Source organism: Nycticebus coucang, chromosome 14, assembly GCF_027406575.1.
Source record: "Nycticebus coucang isolate mNycCou1 chromosome 14, mNycCou1.pri, whole genome shotgun sequence".
Taxonomy (NCBI): Eukaryota; Metazoa; Chordata; class Mammalia; order Primates; family Lorisidae; genus Nycticebus; species Nycticebus coucang.
In genome coordinates this window covers 63,716,219-63,737,183 of record NC_069793.1, presented here as the reverse complement: position 1 = coordinate 63,737,183, position 20,965 = coordinate 63,716,219, and the positions used below count along the sequence as shown (strand labels likewise).

Sequence of the window (20,965 nt, the reverse complement as noted above, 5' to 3'; positions counted from 1 at the left end):
CTGGTTGATACAGGATTCATCCACTCAGGACTGGACAGTCCTCCATTCTCTAGGCCCAAGTGAGCCCAGAAATCAGACCCCCATTTCAAGGCACAAACAGACTGCCTTTTTTGTTTTTTTGAGACAGTCTCACTTTGTTGCCCCCAGTAGAGTGCCATGGCATCACTGTTCACAGTAATTTCCAACTCTTGGGCTCAAGCAATTCTCCTATCTGAGCTTCCCAGGTAGCTGGGACTACAGGTGTCCCCCATAATACCCAGCTCTTTTTAGAAACCAAGTCTCTCTGTGGCCCAGGCAATCCACCCCCTCAGCCTCCCAGAGTGCTAGGATTACCAGCCTGAGCCTCAGCATCCAGCCCAATCAGGCTGCCTTTTCCAGGCCACACCCTCTGGGCTCTAACAAGATCCTGAACAGAGCAGCCTGAATGGTTTTGGGTGGTTCCACCTTGAGGAGGGAACACACATCCTAGTTCCTTCCTGAGGCAAAACAAGCAAAGACCTAATAGTATAAAGTATCCTAGACAAAGGACCCATGGACCCCTTGCGACTTGGGTCTTCTTCTTTGCCAGCAGCTCTGGTGCCTTTTACTCCTTCTGTATTCCTCTCTGTCTAATAAAACCCTATCTTATCACTGTTCTGTGGTTGATGGGGTCATTATTCAGATCCCTGAGACCAAGGACCTACTGAACAAAGAAATTCCGGTAGCAAAGTCAGGTGAAAGAATGGATTGTGTTCTGTGCAGTGTGGTCAATAACTAGAAGTTAGTCTACATTGTGCGCCTCTCCTTGGAAAAGCAATGAATGTAGCACTTCAGTGCTGTGAGTCCAGAATTCCGTATTCCTAGGAGATCACTTTCTTTTTTTTTTTTTTTGTAGAGACAGAGTCTCACTGTACCACCCTCGGTAGAGTGCCATGACGTCACAGGACTCACAGCAACCTCTAGCTCTTGGGCTTACGTGATTCTCTTGCCTTAGCCTCCCGAGCAGCTGGGACTACAGGCACCCGCCACAACGCCCGGCTATTTTTTGTTGCAGTTTGGCCGGGGCTGGGTTTGAACCCACCACCCTCGGTATATGGGGCCAGTGCCCTACTCACTGAGCCACAAGCGCCGCCCAGGGGGATCACTTTCTATTTAGAGCCACTCAAGAAGGGATGGGTTGATACCCACATAAGATACCTAAACCCTGAAGCCCCAGGTGGAGGCTTAGGATCCTCAGTGACAATTCAACAAGGAGAACTAAGGATGCAGTTACTGTGTCATGCTCTTTGCCAGAGCAACAGTTATCCCTGCTCTTAACTGGACAAACCAAGAAGCTTGAGTAGAGGGTGGCTTTAAAGCATATTTAATTAAGCCCAGCTCAGGAGCTATTATGCAGAATCCCTAAGACTACCAGGTGGTCTAAAAAGTCTTCATCTGAAGATACAGATTGGGGAGTATGTAAGTCTGAACCACCAACCTTCAGTTCCTCTGGGATAAATAGTGTCAAATAGGGCCACAGCAATGTCATTAGTAAGGTGGGAAGACCTCCACGGTATTTAGTTTAGTTTAGTTTAGTTTTTTTTTTTTTTTGAGGCAAGAGTTTCACTGTGTCACCCTCAGTACAGTACCTTGGCATCATAGCTCACTGCAACCTCAAACTCTTGGACTCAAGGGATTCTCTTGCCTCAGCCTCCTGAGTAGCTGGAACTACAGGTGCCCAGCACAACACCTGGCTATTTCTAGAGATGAGGTCTTGCTCTTGTTCGGGCTGGTCTCAACCCTGTGAGATCAGGTAATTACCCGCCTCAGCCTCCCACAGTGCTAAGATTACAGGCATGAGCCATTGCACCTGGCCCTGGTATTTAGGGCTATATCTAGACACCAGCTGCGAAATACCTGACAGGTCAGGCAGCACCTCTTACCTCTCAAGGCACTGCTGCCTGCCCCCTAAGGCATACGTTTGAGGCTACAGACACCAGGAGAAACCTCCCATTCTTCTTCTTGGTTTCCCTTGTTTATCTTTCCTGCTGAAAACTCCGTATTTAAGTCAGTGTTTTACTACCTTTTACAAGTGGTAGTTGCCACTTGTTACCATACTAGTCGGGCATTGGTATTGGGGAGTAGGTCTTGTGTATGGCATCGTCATCTAAAGGCTCTCAAAAGTTTTAGGATGTTTGGTATCATGAGTCATAATATGAAACAAGACTTCTACACAGGGCCAATATAAGATCTCCTCAGGCAGGCAGCCACAGCGCCCGGCTAGTTTTGTGTTGAAGTTTGGCTGGGGCCGGGTTTGAACCTACCACTCTCCGTATATGGGGCCTATGCCCTACTCACTGAGCTACAGGCACAACCCAATTTTTTTTTTTTTTTTTTTGTTTTTTGTTTGAGAGTCTCACTTTGCTGTCCAGGGTAGAGTGCCATGGCGTCATAGCTCACAAGAACTTCAAATTCTTGGGCTCAAGCAATTCTCTTGTCTGAGCCCCCCAGGTAGCAGGGACTACAGGTCCCATACTCAGCTTTTTTTTACAGAACAAGCCTTCCTCTGGCTCAGGCAATCCGCCCACCTCAGCCTCCCAGAGTGCTAGGATTACAGGTGTGGGACTCAGCACGCATCCCAATCAGGCTGCCTTTTCCAGGCCACATCCTCTGGGCTATAACAAGATCATGAACAAAGCAGCCTGAATGGTTTTGGGTTGTTCCACCTTGAGGAGGGAACACACACCCTCAGCCAATTACACAGGGGTCTTCTTGCTGGAATCCAAGAACATTATGAATACCTCACTGTCTAGGCTAGGAAGAAGGCAGAGATCCATACCAGAAGGTGAGTTCTGATAAACGGGTATCGCGTGTATTAAAATCCCAACTTGAGCCCGCCCTCGCCGCTGCCATGATACCAGCTGCCCCCTTCTCCAAGTCTGCGTATCTGAAGCGATACTTGTCCAGCACAGAAGCCGGCATAGACAGTTCTGAGCCTTGTCACAAGCGTTGTAAAAAGCGGCCCAAGTCTGGCAGGGGCAGCAGCAATGGAATGAGGATTGTAGATGACGATGTGAACTGGACAGCTATTTCTACCACTAAAGCAGAAAAGGAAGAAGAGGAAGATGAGGGAGATTTGCCTGTGGTGACTAAATTTGTGGATGAGCGGCCAGAAGAGGTAAAGCAGATGGAGGCCTTTCGTTCCAGTGCCGGATGGAAGGTTCTGGGAGGCTGTAGTGAAGATCTGACCTCACGTAGTCATTATCATCATGATACCCCAGATCCATCTCCTCCCAGGAGGGCCCGTCATGATTCTATGGATTATTCTCTTAAAAAGTGGTCTCCAGATCTATCCAGGTAAATGCAAAAGATGCAAAGTGTGTGTGTGTGTAAACATACATAGGTGTGTATAATGTAACTGTATATATATTACAGCTCAAACTTGGTTAATTATTGTCCCTACATTACTGTTACATAACTGGACACTCTTCTCCTGCCTTAGTCTCAGAAAAAAAAAAAAAAAGTTCAGTATTTTTTAAATTGCATCCCTGAACTTTTGGCCCCAAGATGGGTAAATCTGATTAGAGTGTAAGGTATTAAAAATTCTTACTAGTTACTAATAGCTGTTGATTCTGTGAGAAGATGTCTTTAGTGTGGTTGTCCCTGCCTAATAAAACACCCAAGGGGGCTCTGTTTCTGGTTGGGATCAAGCAGTTATTTTCCAGCATGGCTTGTTCCTCCATTCTTGGTTGAGAATTAATTTCCATTAAAGAAATTCTCTACTATAAAATCACTATCTCTGAGATCTTGGTGATGAATATTCAGAGAGGCAACATCTGCTTCACTAGGAAGGAGCCTGTGGCATTATTTTGTTCCTGTCTGTGCATTTGGGCTCGACAAGTAGAGGTTTGGTTTGTAAGGAGGGAAAAGACTCTGTGCTTGATCCTGCGATCAGGTGTGGCTCATCCCAGTGGGGAGATTAGTGATGTAGGTATTGTAGATGCATGGGTTTCCCTGGAGGCCCTTGCTACTCTTAACAACAGGTGGCAGTACAGGGGTCCTCAAACTACGGCCCACGGGCCACATGCAGCATTGTGATTGTATTTGTTCCCGTTTTGTTTTTTTACTTCAAAATAAGATATGTGCAGTGTGCATAGGAATTTGTTCATAGTTTTTTTTTTTTTTTAAACTATAGTCTGGCCTTCCAATGGTGTGAGGGACAGTGAACTGGCCCCCTGTTTAAAGAGTTTCAGGACCCCTGGAAGAGAAAAGTAAAATTCAACAAAATATTGAGGCTTTGTGAAAGTCTAGAGCTCATTTGATGTATCGTTTAGACGAGGTGGAAACTGAGAACTTGAGAAGAATATACGTGATCAATGTAATTAAGTTTTGACTTGTATTAGCGTGGGGGAAGGGTAGGGAGGGAATAAAGGAACCCAGAATGGGGCGGTGCCTGTGGCTCAGTGGGTAGGGTGCCGGCCCCATATACTGAGGGTGGTGGGGTCAGATCCGGCCTCTGCCAAACTGCAACAACAACAACAAAATAGCCGGGCATTGTGGCTGGGGCCTGTAGTTACAGCTACTTGGGAGGCTGCTGTAAGCTGTGATACCACAGCACTCTGCCAAGGGTGATAAAGTGAGACTTTGTCTCAACAAAAAGAAAAAAAGAAGAAGAAGAAGGAACCTAGAATGTTTTTTTCATCCTACTTTCACCCGAGTTTCTCATTTGGTGGTGGTTTTAACCTGCATCATATTTGGCTGCTTTCTTTAAATACATGGATCTGGGTGGTACTGAATGGTTAGTCCAGTTGAGTGTTGGCTAGTACCTTATATTGGACTAATTAATTGATAATAATTTTCAGACAATAATTATATTCTTAGTGAGGATCCATAAAAATATTCACAAATGAGGACAGAACCCTGTTCTCAGTATTTGTGAATCATCTGGAGCAATACACTCTAAGAACTTCTAACTCTAAAACATGGATTGAGGGCCTCAAAATGTTTTTTTCTCATTCTTTAAGGATGTGCTGCTGTATTGAAATGGGTCATTTTCAAATTCGAGATCTGTCTGTACTTTGACTCCAGGCAAAGATACAGGAGCCTTGTGAAGGCAGTCGAATGTAGCAATTTACATCATTTGCTACCTACTTTGGCAGCCATCTTTAATCCCCCCAAGTGGTCACTAACTTAGGCATCCTATTGCCTTCTGTCTGTACTATCACTGTGGGATACAGTTCCATTGTCTCTCTTATGTTTAATTGTACATTTCTTTGCTTTGCCCAAGTACTCATTATAAATTCTTTGGGACCTTAGGATCTATGCTATATTCATTTTATATCTTATGTCATCACTAGACCCAATACATACACATAGAAAGAGTATTTGTTGAATGAGTGAGCGTACGTCTGAATAATTTTTCATGTTTTGTTTCCATTATACATATAATTTTAAGTTGCTTCTATTTTATTAAACCTTATATTTTTTCGTGTAAGTAAAATATCTTTTATAAAAACTGAAATATGTAGGAGATTTTTTTCAAAAGAAGGAATATTACTTATTTACTCACAATATGAAAATTCCTAAACACATAATGATACTTGATTAGGTTTTTCCTCTCTCACCTTAAAAGTTAGATCTTAATTAACCTAATCATCTGTTTGATCTTTCAAGAGCTTGATTTGATTTTAAAATATGTATGGTATTTACATAAAGAAACTGGGAATATTTTAAATTTTAATATTTATCTTTGTGTTCATTAATTCAACTATTTTTCAAAATCTTGATTCTACTGGCAGCTCATTAATACAAAGATATTATTTCTGAAGGTAAAATTCTAGAGTTTTTATATTTAATGAGCACACGTTTGCAAAAAGGGAAATTTATGAGGATAATCTGTCTCCCAGCAGTTACTGTGGTTGCTATTCATTTTACTATGTACATTTTATATTTGGGGAAAATTTATCTTTTTTTCTCATCTTTGATACTTATCACTGATAAGCATCACTATAATGATGACTTGGGTTTGGGCAATGTTTGAATTTTAACAACACTTAAATTTGTTTTCTAAACCAGGGCCATTTGGTCTTTTCCATTTTCATCATTATGCCCATCGTAGGAGAACTCTATTTCTTGCAAATGTAACCTTCCAATTACATTCTAAATCCATCTCTATTAAAATGTGCTACATTCCTATTAACCTGGTCAACGTAAAGAAAATGGTTACTCGATTACATTTTTTACTTCAATATCATTGCCATTTATAATGTCTTAAATGGTTAAAAAATTTCTGTTACCTCAAAATATGAGGCTTTTAATTAGCATCTTTTGATTTGTGTAATAAAACAATAGAAGAATTGAAATTGGAATTATGTTGTAATTATATGTTTTGTTTTCATCATTTGATGAAACTTATAGCAACTTATAATTAGATCATAATCTTTTTGACAACAAAGATGTTTTCTAATTCTGTACATTTGCTTTGCCTGTGATAGGATTAAGTCTGTGGGAAACGAGAATTGTTGAGGTCCAGAAGTCTACAAGATATGGTGCTCAGCCCCTTCTTTTTTAGTTGAGAAATTTTCATTCTTATATTATTCTCAATATCTATAAATTGCTGTTGAATATGAAACCAAGTTAGCATTAATTTTTTCAGTAAGTTAGCTATTTTATCCTTTTTTATTTTATTTTTTTTGAGCCAGAGTCTCATCATGTCACCCTGGGTAGAGTGCCGTGGAGTTACAGATCACAGTAACCCCAACCCTTGGGCTCAAGCAATTCTCTTGACTTAGCCTCCCAGTAGCTAGGACGACAGGCGCCCACCAGAACACCCAGCTATTATGTTGTTGTTGTTATTGCAGTTGTCGTTGTTTAGCTGGCCTGGACTGGGTTTGAACCTGCTCACCTAGGGTGTATGTGGATCTTTCTCCTTGCAAGTTCCTATAACTGTCTCCCCATATCCCCTTTACAGGCTTACAGAGGCTGATTCTGATCTATCTCCACCTCGAAGGAGTCAGCCTCCTGGAAAGAAGGCTGCTCATATGGATTCTGGGGCTAAAACTGGGCTGGTGTTAACTGAGATGCTGTGAGGGCAGCCGGACCTGAAGAAACAGGACCAAAAAAATAGTGGCATTTGAAGCTGCATCCCAGTATGCTGAAACTGAGTTTCGAGATAAGTCTGTAAGTAAGAGGAACTTGAAACTGGAACGTTTAGAGCACAGGAGGAAAGCAGAGAAGGACTCAGAGAGGGATGAACTGTATGCCCAGTGGGGGAAAGGACTTGCCCAGAGCCGGCAACAGCAAGAAAACGTAGAGGATGCCATGAAGGAGTTGCAAAAGCCTCTGGCCCGCTACATTGATGACGAAGATCTTGATTGGATGCTAAGAGAACAAGAACGAGAGGGAGACCCCATGGCCAAGGTCATCAAGAAGAATAAAGTGAAGGAGAACAAGAAAAAGAAAGTGAGACCTCGCTACAGTGGTCCAGCACCTCTTCCCAGCAGATTTAATATCTGGCCTGGATATCGCTGGGATGGAGTGGACAGATCCAATGGATTCAAACAGACGCGCTTTGCCAGACTTGCCAGCAAGAAGGCGGTGGAGGAACTTGCCTACAAATGGAGTGTTGAAGACATGTAACTTTCCGGAGGGTGTTGGGAGGGCTGTGGGTTATGTTAGTGGGCACAGGACAGTAGGACATCTGTGCTACTAATCAGGGCCCCAAAAACCTTGAATGGTAGTTTTGACCACAGAAGAATATTTGAGACCTGATTTTTGGACTGAGGTACCTGCACTTCTCAGGTATGACAATACTGGCTGTTGCTGGCTTTCAGAGGAAGCATTGCTTTCTCAGCGTCCCAGGGTTTCTTCTTGATTAGGCTTTCTATTTATTCTTTTTCTAAACGAACATACATTTTTTTTTTAAATTAAAAAAGAAGAAATAAAATACCAATTTGAAACTAGGGGAGTATCAGACCCACATAAGCTCATAGGCAACATGGGGACACATTGCATCATCTCCAAGAAAGGGGCAACTTGTGTAGCCCTGGGATGGGAAGGGGAGTGTGAGCATCTGGCACAGGGTCGAACTGAGGGCCCTGGTGCCTTCTGGAGGAGGGAGCCACTGTGCTCATCTCGAGTGTTGATTCCAGTTCCTGCCCCCCTCCTCCAGCCCCTGTACTTCAGCTTAACTTCTTGGAAATATTTATTTTCATAAGGAAATACAACAACAAAAAAAAATAAAAATAAATGAAAAGCAAACATGGTCTCCAAATCCATCCAGGTAAATGCAAAGGATGCAAAGTTCACATCTTTTTTGCCCATTGATGGAGATGGCTTTTGATTGGCTGGTTCTTTGTATACCTGGTCACGAGCCCTTTGATTCCTAACATGTGACGATCTCCCCCATCCTGAAGGTTGTCTATTTGCTTTGTGTCCTTAGCAGCACAGAAGCTTTTTAAGTTGATCAGGTCCCATTTGTTTTTGTTGCTGCAGTTTGCCCATGAGGTCTGCATGAATTCTTTCCTAAGGCCATACCATTAAGAGTTTTTCCCTACACTTCTGTCTAGGGTTTATCATTTCATGTCTGAGACTTAAATCTTTTATCCAGGGTGAGTGAATTTCTGTAAGAGGTGGGGGCCCAGTTTGTCTTTTACGTGCAGCTTACTGGTTCTCCCTGGCACCACGATGACTGCACTATTGCATCCAGAAACTCCAAGGGACAAGGTGGCTGTCAGACGTTCCTTGATTCCAATCCTAACTCCACTCAAGGCTGCTGAATTATCTCAAACATGGTTAGCATCATCTGACCTGATGACACTATCTAGGTTATCCCTCATCACTGGTCTGAGTCCTGCATTGTTTGTTTTCACTCCGTTGAGGCATGATCTGCTCAAGTTTTCGGGAACTGGTTGATACAGGATTCATCCACTCAGGACTGGACAGGGATTCCCCCATTCCCAGGTGAGCCCAGAAGTCAGACTCCCATTTCCAGGTACAAACAGCCTACCCTTTTTCTTTCTTTCTTTCTTTTTTCTTTTTTTTGAGACAGAGTCTCACTTTGTCACCCTGGGTGGAGTTTTGTGGCATCACAGCCCACAGCAACCTCCAGCTCTTGGGCTTAGGTGATTCTCTTGTCTGAGTCTTCCAAGTACCTGGGACTACAGGTGTCCCTCACCACACCCAGGTCTTTTTACAGAACAAGTCTCTCTGCAGCTCAGGCAATCCACCCTCCTCAGCCTTCCAGAGTGCTAGGATTACTGGTATGAGTCTCAGCACCCAGCCCAATCAGGCTGCCTTTTCCAGGCCACGCGTTCTGGACTCTAACAAGATCACGAACAAAGCAGCCTGAAACGTTTTGCATGATTCCACCTTTAGGAGGGATACACACCTTAATTTCTTCCTGAGGCAAAACCAGTGAATATCTCATTCTGTAAATGGTCCTAGGCATAGGACCCATGTGGAAGACTTGCCACTTCGGTCTTCCTCTTTGCCAGAAGCTCTGGTGCCTTTTACTCGTTCTGTATTCCTTCTGTATATTATTAGACAGAAGTCTAACAAAATCATTCTTACATAAGTCTAATAAAATCCTATCTTATTTCTTACTGAAGGAATACTTCTGTATTCCTTCTGTATTTTACTCCTTCTGTATTTTATTAGAGAGAAATCTAAGAAAATCCTATCTTACCACTGATCTGTGGTCCATGGGTTAATTCTTCAGATCCCTGAGACCAAGGACCTACTGAAGAAAGAAATTCCGGTAACAAAGTCAGGTGAAAGAATGGATTGTGTTCTGTGCAGTGTGGTCAATAACTACACAGTGTTAGTCCTTACTGTGTGCCTCTCTGTGGAAAAGAGTCCACAGTGAATGTTATCACTTCAGTGCTGCGAGTCCAGACTTCCCTATTCCTAGGGTATAGGCTAAAAGCCTATATGCTCTGTGCCCAAGTGACCTGAGAAAAGCAGTTTAGACTTCTCTCTGCCCTAGGTATCATTGTAGGCCTGGCAACCTCAGAATATGGCTGTTAAGCCTGGGGGCATTGGAGCCAAAACTCCAGTCCCAGAGATACCGCTCAAAGGCTGATGCATGCAAGTCATGTAATCAATATGCTGAACGGCCTCCGGACCATGGTTAAGTGAGATACTTTCTGCCCCTCAGGTTGTTATGGGTTTCTAGAGATTTTAAGGAACAATCTACTCTTTCTTTATTGTGGTCTTGTGACTTATTGGCTCACGAGCAAAGCAGCTAACGTATGACTCATGTGATAGTTGTTTTGGGTGAAAAAAAAAGTATATCAGTTAATCAGCAGGCACCAAGAAAAGGTTAATTGGATCTTACCATAAGTTTTGTAAAGCTATTGTGTGATTATAGATCAACAGTGTGCACGTGCCTAGCTGGCTATTTAAACTGGCTGGAAATAAAGAATATCACTACTTGCCATCATGGACTTGTAGCCGTTTCTTGCTTTCATACCATTTCAGGAGCGGGCTTTACACCTATGACGCCAGTCATTCCACGATCCCTCATGCAACACGGGGATCACTTCCTATTTAGAGCCACTCAAGAAGGGATGGGTTGACACCCACATAAGATACGCAAACCCTTAGGATCCTCAGTGACAATGCAACAAAGAGAACTAGGGTGCAGTTACTGTGTCATGCCCTCTTCCCAGAGCAACAGTTATCCCTGCTGTTAAGTGGACAAACCAAGAAGGTTGAGTAGAGGATGGCTTTAAAGCATATTCAGTTGAGCCCAGCTCAGGAGCCATTATGCAGAACCATTAAGACTCACAGGTGGTCTAAAAAGTCTTCATCTGAAGACGCAGATTATTGGGAAGTAAGTCTGAACTAAGAACCTTCAGTTTCTTGGGATAAATAGTGTCAAACAGGGCCACAGCAATGTCCTTAGCCATGTGGGAAGACCTCCACTGTTATTTAGTTTTTTTTGAGGCAGAGTTTTACTGTGTCACCCTCGGTCGAGTGCTATGGCATCATAGTTCACAGTAACTTCAAACTCTTGGATTCAAGGGATTCTCTTGCCTCAGCCTCCCAAGTAGCTGGGACTAAAGGCACCCAGCACAATGCTTGGCTATATCTAGAGATGTGCGAGGTCTTCCTCTTGTTCAGGCTGGTCTCAACCCTGTGAGGTCAGGCAATCCACCCCCCTCAGCCTCCCACAGTGCTAAGATTACAGGCCTGAGCCACTGTGCCAGACCCTGGTATTTAGTACTATATCCCCTAGACACCAGCTGCTGAAATACCTGACAGGTTGGGCAGCACCTCTCACCTCCTGAAGCACCGCTGCCTTCCCCCTTAGGCACATGTTTGAGACCAGAGACACCAGCAGCACTCTCCCACCCTTCCTCCTTGGTATCGCCTGTTTATCTTTCCTGGGGAGAACTTCTTTTTTGAGTCAGATTTTACTACCTTCTACCGACAGGTAGAAGAAGTTGCCACTTGTTACCATTCTACCTGGCACTGTTATTGTTGGGTGTGTTGTCGTGGTCTAAAGGCTCTGCAAACATTTTAGGATGTTTGGTATCATGAGTCATAATCTGAAACAAGACTTCTACACAGGGCCAATTTAACCTCTCCAAGGGCAGGCAGCCACAGGTGAGGGTGTCTAACCTTAACAGTTTCATAAGTGATGAAAGGCACCTGTGAAGGGTTGTATTAGAGACAGATGAGCCCTCAGGCAGAAGGAACACCCTGAGGAAGGTGCTTTGAAATCCTTTTAAGGAACCAAGTGATTTTGATAAGAACATTTAGATTTGACTTGTGAAGAACCTCAATGCATTTCATGGATTTTCCAGGGGTCCTCAAACTACGGCCCACAGGCCACATGCGGAGGTGTGATTGTATTTATTCCCGTTTTGTTTTTTTACTTCAGAATAAGATATGTGCAGTGTGCATAGGAATTTGTTCATAGTTTTTTTTTTTTAAACTATAGTCTGGCCCTCCAGCAGCCTGAGTGACAATGAACTGGCCCCCTGTTTAAAAAGTTTGAGGACCCCTGTTTTTGCCTGTATAGACTTTGTCCACTCTTTGACAGATATGTGAAGATAAAGAATGTCTAGGATCAGTATCACAATCCTACTGTCCCAATTCTAACCTTCAACCAACATACACGGTCAGGGGTCTTGTTGCTGAAATCAAAAAACATGAAGTGAAGCCCTCTACACTGCAGGCTACGAAGAAAGCAGAGATCCATATCAGAAAGTGAGTTCTGATAAATGAGTATCACATGTATTCAATACCAATTTGAAACTAGGAGATTATCAGACTCACATAAGCTATCAAATGCAGGAGGAGGGAGAGGGGCATTCAGTAGGTTACCACCCAGTGCATAGATATATAGCACACTCCTTGGCGCAGGGAACAACCCCTGACTTTAACCTTTCATGCACAAGGTGCATACCCTAATGGTATACCGTATTGATCTGAAATAGGAAAGTGCGTTCTGAGGTAGAAATTTTTCTTTGAGACAGTCAGTGCCATGGCATCATAGCTCACGGTAAACTCAAACTCTTGGACTCAAGTGTTCCTCTTGCCTCAGTTTCCTGAGTAGCTGGGACTCTTGGCACCCACCACAAAGCCCTGCTATTTTTATTTTTTGTAGAGACAGGGTCTCGCTCTTGCTCAGGCTGGTCTGGAATTCCTGAGCTCAGGCAGTCTACCCACCTCAGCCTTCCAGAGTGCTAGGTTTATAGGCCTGAGCCACCATGCCCAGCAAGTGTTCTATGTTTTGATGAAGAGAATGTGAATTCCACAGTAGTTGAGAGAAATGTCCTGCAAATGTGAGTCACACTTTATTACATCTAGTATGGAGTTTAAGTCTGATGTTCCTCTTTTTTTTTCTTAATTTATTGTTGGGGATTCATTGAGGGTACAAGAAACAAGGTTGCACTGATTGCATTTGGTAGGTAAAGTTCCTCTCACAATCGTGGTTCTTCTGGTTTTTGTGTCACTGTCTCAACCAGATTTCTTCCCACTTCATTGGCTTTTTCATTTATTCTGGCAATAATACATTTTGTAACAATATGTTCATAGTCACAAAATCTGAATGAGAAGTAATACAACTTTCATTTCTAACCCAGCATAATTCAAAAGTTTCCTTTGAAGGAGATTGAATTATTTTGGTCTAATTTTGCTTTAGAACCCAAGTGTAGTTAAGTAGCTATTCAGAACGTTTGTTTGTTATTTGTTTATTTAACAAAATGCTGTTGCTCTGAAATTAAAAAAAAAAAAAGTGCATGAGTCTTGCATGGTGGCTCCTGTCTGTAACCTCAGAACTTTGGGAGGCTTAGATGGGAGGATTACTTGAACTCAGGAGTTCAAAACAAACTTGGGTGACGTAAGAGACCCTGTCTTTACGAAGAAAAGCCCAGGAGTTCAAGGGGACAGTGAGCTATGGACAGGCTACTGCACTTTAGCCTGGGAAATAGAGTGAGACTCTGTCCCTAAAAAACAAACACAAACACTCCACAAAACAAACACTGCCCCCCCTAAAAAATTGCACCAAAAACATACATGCTCACTGCATGTTTAAAAGATTATAATCATTTAGATTTAACTGTAAAATTTTCTTCTTTTAGGTCTTCTTTATTTTTTAATCTGAAAAATATTTCCCCCCCTAAATGACTGCATAGAAGTTAGTAAGAAAATGAAGGATTTTATCTAACCTATATCAAAACCTGGGGTGATGGAGGACGAAGAGCTGCATAAAGAAACTGGCAGCCAGACATCTGCAGAAGTCAAGGTGGCTGGTTGACAAGGAAACCAGTAGCCCTGGTTAGCCAAATTCAGGAGCATTACTAAGATGTAGCAGGGACAGTACAGTTTTGGGGGCCAATCACTGTATACTACCTGCCCAAACTCCAGAGGCTTTAGAAGGGACCCCCCACACCTGGATAAGGGCACTGTGCTGAGTGCAGTCACTGGGGAGTTCAGTGCCAGTGACTGGGAGACCATGACAGAGAATAAATTCATCAAGAGCCCTCCTGAAGAGTGAGCTACGGAAAAGGAGTGCCCCCCCACAACTGTACTGCCCCTGCCCCACCCCGGTGCTGCTTCGGAGTGTGGATTTCTACTGTTGCCAAGTTTGTGGGTAAGATGTGGCCTGTTCAGGAGAATGTTCCGTGTTCTATGGTAGTCGAGTCAGGCCCCATTGGGTCCTAGTGTGTAGTTTTTTTTTTTTTATTGTTGGGGATTCATTGAGGGTACAAAAAGCCAGGTTACACTGATTGCAATTGTTAGGTAAAGTCCCTCTTGCAATCATGTCTTGCCCCCATAAAGTGTGACACACACCAAGGCCCCACCCCCTTCCCTCCTTCCCTCTTTCTGTTTCCCCCCCATAACCATAATTGTCATTAATTGTCCTCATATCAAAATTGAGTACATAGGATTCATGCTTCTCCATTCTTGTGATGCTTTACTAAGAATAATGTCTTCCATGTCCATCCAGGTTAATACGAAGGATCTAAAGTCTCCATTTTTTTTAACGGCTGAATAGTATTCCATGGTATACATATACCACAGCTTGTTAATGCATTCCTGGGTTGGTGGGCATTTAGGCTGTTTCCACATTTTGGCGATTGTAAATTGAGCTGCAATAAAGAGTCTAGTACAAGTGTCCTTATGATAAAAGGATTTTTTTCCTTCTGGATAGATGCCCAGTAATGGGATTGCAGGATCAAATGGGAGGTCTAGCTTGAGTGGTTTGAGGTTTCTCCATACTTCCTTCCAGAAAGGTTGTACTAGTTTGCAGTCCCACCAGCAGTGTAAAAGTGTTCCCTTCTCTCCACATCCACGCCAGCATCTGCAGTTTTGAGATTTTTTGATGTGGGCCATTCTCACTGGGGTTAGATGATATCTCAGGGTTGTTTTGATTTGCATTTCTCTAATACATAGAGATGATGAACATTTTTTCATGTGTTTGTTAGCCATTCGTCTGTCGTCTTTAGAGAAAGTTCTATTCATGTCTCTTGCCCATTGATATAAGGGATTGTTGGCTTTTTTCATGTGGATTAATTTGAGTTCTCTATAGATCCTAGTTATCAAGCTTTTGTCTGATTGAAAATATGCAAATATCCTTTCCCATTGTGTAGGTTGTCTCTTTGCTTTGGTTATTGTCTCCTTAGCTGTACAGAAGCTTTTCAGTAGTGTGTAGTTTAACTTTGAGGTTCACCTGGCTTTTATGTCACTGTCTCAATGGGATTTCCTCCTACTTCATTGCCTCTTTCTTTTAGTCTGACTAATGATAATGAACACAAACATTCACTGAGGAAGCCTAGTATCTCATTTTGTTTTTCACAGCAAACTAAGGCTTAGCGTGGTCATATTCTTTGTGTTTGGACCCCATTCTGTTTCCTCACAGAGCTCCACATTCAACCAAACGGGCTGCACGCTCTCATTTCTGGAGAGACGGACAGCTACAAGGAGCAACCCACAGAAAAAAGGCTTGGCTTGAGAGGTAAATAGGGAGAGAGAACTAAAGGACATGCAGTGCTGTGGGAGGAGCCCGGATTCAGAAGACAGTTGAGTAGTTGATCCTTAAAGGCATGGTCCTCAGAGCCACTGTCCTCAGAGCCACGGGCCAGGGAAGGCCAGGAGTCTGCGACTTCCCTATATGACCACAAGGGGGCAGCATCAAGAAGCGAGAGGCAGCCCCTGACCCCACCCGGGCTCTGCTCGCCTTCCGTAGCGCGCTGAGCGCCTGCGCTGGGGGGAGCACCCACGCCTCCCTTTCTGGAGCTCCTCTCCTGAAACTTCGTAGCTTCTTCTCTCCTCTCCACCCCCTGGTACTCCTCCCCCTAGTCTCCCAAGCTGGCCTCAGAAGAATAGTAGCAGAACTTGTTCCCCTGGGGTAGGAGTTGGGGCTCTGTTTTCCTAGGGCACCTGAGCACAGTGCCTCCTGGTTGACCCTTAATCACTCCTCACACTCCACTCCCTAGGGCCCCAGAGAAGTTACGTATGGGCGCGAGAGGCGTCATTGGTGAGTGCTCCAGGCTCAGAAGGAATGGAGGCCAGAAAAGTCTTGTCCCTGCCGTGGGAAGTCGCGGGGACTGGCAGGGAGGGCGCTTTGCACCAGGAAGCTGCTCTAGGGGTCGTCCAGCGATCGCGCTTCCAGATGACAGTAGCACAATTCCGGATCTAGTTCAGAGACCTACATAAAGAGGAATTTCTTCAAATCTGTGATGCTCATTCCAAGCTTTTGCCTGTCCTTTGTCCCACGACAGGGGTCCCTAGTTCCTGCCTCCTACTCTTCACTCAGGCGAGGGGAATTACTTTATCAGGAAGAGAGAGAGAGAGAGAGATGGTATGATGGTGATTGGTAATGAAGAAGGAGACTGAAGCTGGGTTGTAAACGTAAGTTGGAGCCACACTGTCAAGGGTTTGGGGTTGGGGTGGGTTTGCATGCATAATTAGAAGTTCTGTCTGTGGTTTCCTTACAGGCCCACTGTAATCTGATTTAGGACAGGAAGCAGGAGCTCAGTTTTGGAGGTGGGATTATAAGAGTGCTGACTTTATCTGGAAGGCTCTGGGAATCTCACCTGCAATTTGCTCAACAGGAACCTGACATGCCCAGTTTTGCTTTTCAGATGGCAGTGGTGTGGAAGGTGGATTGGAATAGACTGGATAGGGAGGCAAGTTGGAAGGCTCTTTTTATAAGCAGCATAGAGTGATATAATGAAGTTGGGAGAAGAAGGGTGTGTCACATGAGATAAAAAACCCTAATTAATTAATTGAAATAGCAGAATCACATGGGTGGGGGGAAAAGCAAAAAAGTTGAGCTGAGACCAGCTGCCCTGACTTGGAGAACATGGGCACTGGATGGCAGCATTCTCTGAGACCAGGGGCAGAGCAAAGGAACAGGCTTGGAAAGAGCCCTGTTTGGGGCAGATGAGTGAGGCTTTCTAGGTGGAAGTATCAAGGGGGCAGCAGTAAGGTTCTGTGACTGGATCTCAGGCCAGAGGTTCAGCACAGTGGGGTCTGCATAGAGAAGGTGGAGCCTGGGGTGCTGTGTGGTCACCAGGCAGAGAAGGTGGAGGAATGAGTATGCCTGTGGTTGCTGGAGAGGGATGGCAGCACAGACTGATTTTCTTTTCATGTCTCATCTGCATCTGTTTTCCATGTCACCCTCATGACAAGCACAATCTTCGACTCTTATGTGGTCCTTGAGAGAGCCTGTTGGCAAATTCTGTTCTGTTCTTTGTTAGGGTTGGGAAATGACAGACCCTCTTCATCCCTACCTCCTGCTCTCCCAAACACTAGAATAGCTTTCTCCAGATTTCTTCAATTAAAAGACAAACCACTGGGCGGCGCCTATGGCTCAAGGAGTAGGGTGCTGGTCCCATATGGCGGAGGTGGCAGGTTCAAACCCAGCCCTGGCCAAAAACCACAAACAAAAAAACAAAAAACAAAAAAAAAAAAAGACAAACTACCTATTAAGAAGGGATTTAATGTTTTTTAAGCAGATTTCTAGGCCCCTCCTTTCAAAATTCTAATTCTCTGGGCCTGGAGTAAGATCTGGGTGATTTCTGCCTTTGACTACTCAGATCATAATGTCAGAAAAATTTGAGAAATGCTACTCAGGCTCAACACAAACTTCTTTCTTGAAATCCAGTACTGGACTGTACTGCTTCCTGTCCTAAGTCAGATAATAGTAGGTCTATGAAGAAACCATAGACTGAACCTCTAACTATGAATCTAAACCCACCCTAACCCCAACATACACCAAAAGAGCAGTGACCAGTGTGGGCAGTTCTGTGCAATCCTGTCTACTCTTGTGAAGTGGCCAAAAGCAGTGCCCTGGTCAGCAACATCAGCTCTGAAAATGGATGACTGTTTCACATGTATTATGAGTGGCCTTCAAACACTGAGATTAATGGGCAGTAATAGAATCTGCTGGTGCAGTGCTAGGGTCTTAGGGGGCTCAGGGAAAGGCTCAGGATATCCTGAGAGTGGTATAAGAGAAGAATCAGATCAGAGAGAGACTAGGGCGCAGAAGTATGAGAAGTAAGTCTATTTGGTACCATTGGTACTCTGAAACTTTTTCTTTATAAGTCTTTTCTTTCTCCTGACCTGTGGCCAAATGATGTCTCTACTTTTCCTTTTCCTAGGGCCTGGATTTGAAATGCAGAAGTCTCAGATCTTGATCCCTGCCATGGCCACTCCAAATGGAACTCTGATCCACCCAGCATACTTCCTTCTGGTGGGCATCCCTGGGCTGGGGCCTGACATACATTTTTGGCTGGCTTTCCCTCTGTGTTTTATGTATGCCTTGGCCACCCTGGGCAACCTGGCCATTGTCCTCATCATTCGTGTAGAAAGGCGTCTGCATGAACCCATGTACCTCTTTCTGGCCATGCTTTCCACCATTGACCTAGTACTCTCCTCTGCTACCATGCCCAGGATGGCTAGCCTTTTCCTGATGGGCATCCAGGAGATTGAGTTCAACATTTGCTTGGCTCAGATGTTCCTTATCCATGCTCTGTCAGCCATGGAGTCAGCTGTCCTGCTGGCCATGGCTTTTGATCGCTTCATGGCTATCTGCCACCCACTGCGCCATGCATCTGTGCTCACAGGGCCTACTGTGGGCAAGATTGGACTGGCTGCCTTGGCCAGGGGGTTTGTATTCTTCTTCCCATTGCCCTTCATCTTGAAGCGGTTGTCATACTGCCGAACAAATACTGTCACACACTCCTTCTGTCTGCACCAAGATATTATGAAGCTGTCTTGTACTGACACCACGGTCAATGTGGTTTATGGACTCTTCATCATCCTCTCAGTCATGGGTGTGGACTCCCTCTTCATTGGCTTCTCTTACATCCTCATTCTGCGGGCTGTGTTGGAGCTGTCTTCTCTGGGTGCAGCACTCAAAGCTTTCAACACCTGCATCTCCCATCTCTGTGCTGTCCTGGTCTTTTATGTGCCCCTCATTGGACTGTCAGTGGTGCACAGGCTCGGTGGTCCCACCTCCTTGATCCATGTAGTTATGGCTAATATCTACCTGCTGCTGCCACCCGTGGTCAACCCCATTGTCTATGGAGCCAAAACCAAGGAGATCCGTTCAAGGATCTTGCGCATATTTTCACAAGGTGGTAGGTAAGAAGGCCACCTACCTCAGTGTCTTCAATACTTTCAAAGATGGGAGAATTAGTATCCTATCAATTGACTTAGTAATTGGATCGTGAACCCACTGGGCTGTCTATTATCTAAGGAGATATTGCATTTTATCTTCAGTAATATGTCAATATGAAAGGACTTGCAACCCTGCCTGGAAAGAGCATCCTAGAGGATAACTACCCTAGTCTCTGTGCTTTTGTGGGCCTGCCTTCACCCCCTCTCCTAACTGGAAAATATACATAGTGTTGGCATGGAAAGGCTATAAATCTCACACATCATGATTCATTCCAGTCTTGAAGTATAATTTTAATTATTTTTGCCCCAAGTCACATGAATCTGTGTTCTCCATACCCTAGAATGGTTACCCAGTTATAATTAGGGGTTAATAAAGGCACACAGTGTTCTGGGGATAGTAACTGGGGAGAGAGGAGGGAGCAAATATGAAGCGTTTAAGTGTCTGAGTGCATGTGGGTCTATTTATGTGAAACTCTCAGTGTGCATCTGTGCAGCTCCATGGAGACTATTTGTTCCTAAGGACACTGTATTCTGGTTGTGGGTGTGAGTGTGTAGGCATGTTTATGTGGACATAACTTGTGCTTTTTATCATGTGTGTGTGAGAAAGAGAGCATGTACACACAGAATATGTGCCTGTGTGCCTCAGTGAGCGTGGTAGCTGTGTCCTGGCATGTGTATGTTTTGTGAGTAGCATCCCTGATTGTATGTGTTCATATGGTTTCTGTTAGTCGCTATGTGGTGTGTGTCCATGTGACAATGCTGGTGTCTGTACCTGGATGGTGGGCAACATCTCTCTGGGAATGTGATGAGAATGCTGCCACTACCTTTTTCCTTATTTGTAACATGTAGATCAATGTTTTTGTTTTTTTTTTCTTTTGCAGTTTTTGGCAGGGGCCGGGTTTGAACCCACCACCTCCAGTATATGTGGCTGGCGCCCTACTCCTTTGAGCCACAGGCACTGCCCTGTAGATCAATGTTCTTCAACTTTTTTTTTGTTTATCTCATGGAACACTTGAACCTATGGTTAAATTTTTGTGGCACACTTAAGTTATGTTGATCAAAAAAAGAGTAAAGAAAAGAATAAACCTACCATGTTTCGAATGTCTTTCAAAAATAATTGAATTAATGATCTTTAAAAATTTTTGCAGCACACCTAAGATCCTCTCACAGTGCTGCAGCACAAAGGTTGAAAATCACTGATGTGGACTGTGGTGTATGCGTCTGTGGAGAGTGCAGTATTGGGATGTTTGTGCCTTTCAGCATACGTGATATTTGTCTGTGCTCATGTATGTATTGTGCATGGTATTTGTGAGAAGAAATCTTTTGTGTGGTGTATGTATTTCATTCATATGTAGGTGGAAGGTGATGTCCAAATTGTATGTGTGGGGCACACTGGATGATTGTATTTTGGTGCCTACGTCTGGTGCGTATGGTTTAGGGCAAATTTCCTTTGTGTATTGGGTGTGGATTATGTGGTACAGCAGTGAGTACAGCATCTGTATTCTTCAGCATTGATCAATGTGTGATGTCTGTATGTGTCTGGAGGTGGAGGTAGGTGATTGAAGATGTCTGGCTATGAGTAGCAGAAATAATTTCCAAAGTTGAGAGACAAGACCCTAAAAGGCTCAGCTTCTCTTGGCTCAGTCCAGGATTATGGCTTAGTCTCTGGGAGTGAAAGGTGCTTTCTATTTCCACCCTTCATAAGCCAGCCACGTCTTCATCCCCCACCACAAAGATTTCAAGTATCTTTAACCTCATATATTTTTTAATTTTTTTTATTTTTTATTTGTTTTTTTTTCTTTGTTAAATCTTTTTTTTTTTTTTTGTAGTTTTTGGCTGGGGCTGGGTTTGAACCCACTACCTCTGG

At 43.9% G+C, this 20,965-nt stretch overlaps 1 protein-coding gene and 1 pseudogene across 1 annotated transcript; both read left to right on the top strand.

Moving 5' to 3' along the window:
* The first annotated feature begins 2,869 nt into the window (after nucleotides 1-2,869).
* On the top strand, nucleotides 2,870-7,596 carry LOC128564511 (BUD13 homolog; annotated as a pseudogene).
* Nucleotides 7,597-15,828: 8,232 nt separating this feature from the next.
* Nucleotides 15,829-19,132, top strand: LOC128565892 (olfactory receptor 51D1). The gene is made up of 3 exons (XM_053562668.1): nucleotides 15,829-15,949; nucleotides 16,194-16,323; nucleotides 18,078-19,132. Exon 3 carries the CDS (start codon nucleotides 18,092-18,094, stop codon nucleotides 19,064-19,066), a length of 975 nt encoding a protein of 324 aa, XP_053418643.1. The 5' UTR covers nucleotides 15,829-15,949; nucleotides 16,194-16,323; nucleotides 18,078-18,091; the 3' UTR covers nucleotides 19,067-19,132.
* Nucleotides 19,133-20,965: the final 1,833 nt, after the last annotated feature.

What these genes read in the sequence shown, in the direction of transcription:
- LOC128565892 (XM_053562668.1), top strand. Translation starts at nt 18,092, where the DNA reads ATGCAGAAGTCTCAGATCTTGATCCCTGCCATGGCCACTCCAAATGGA.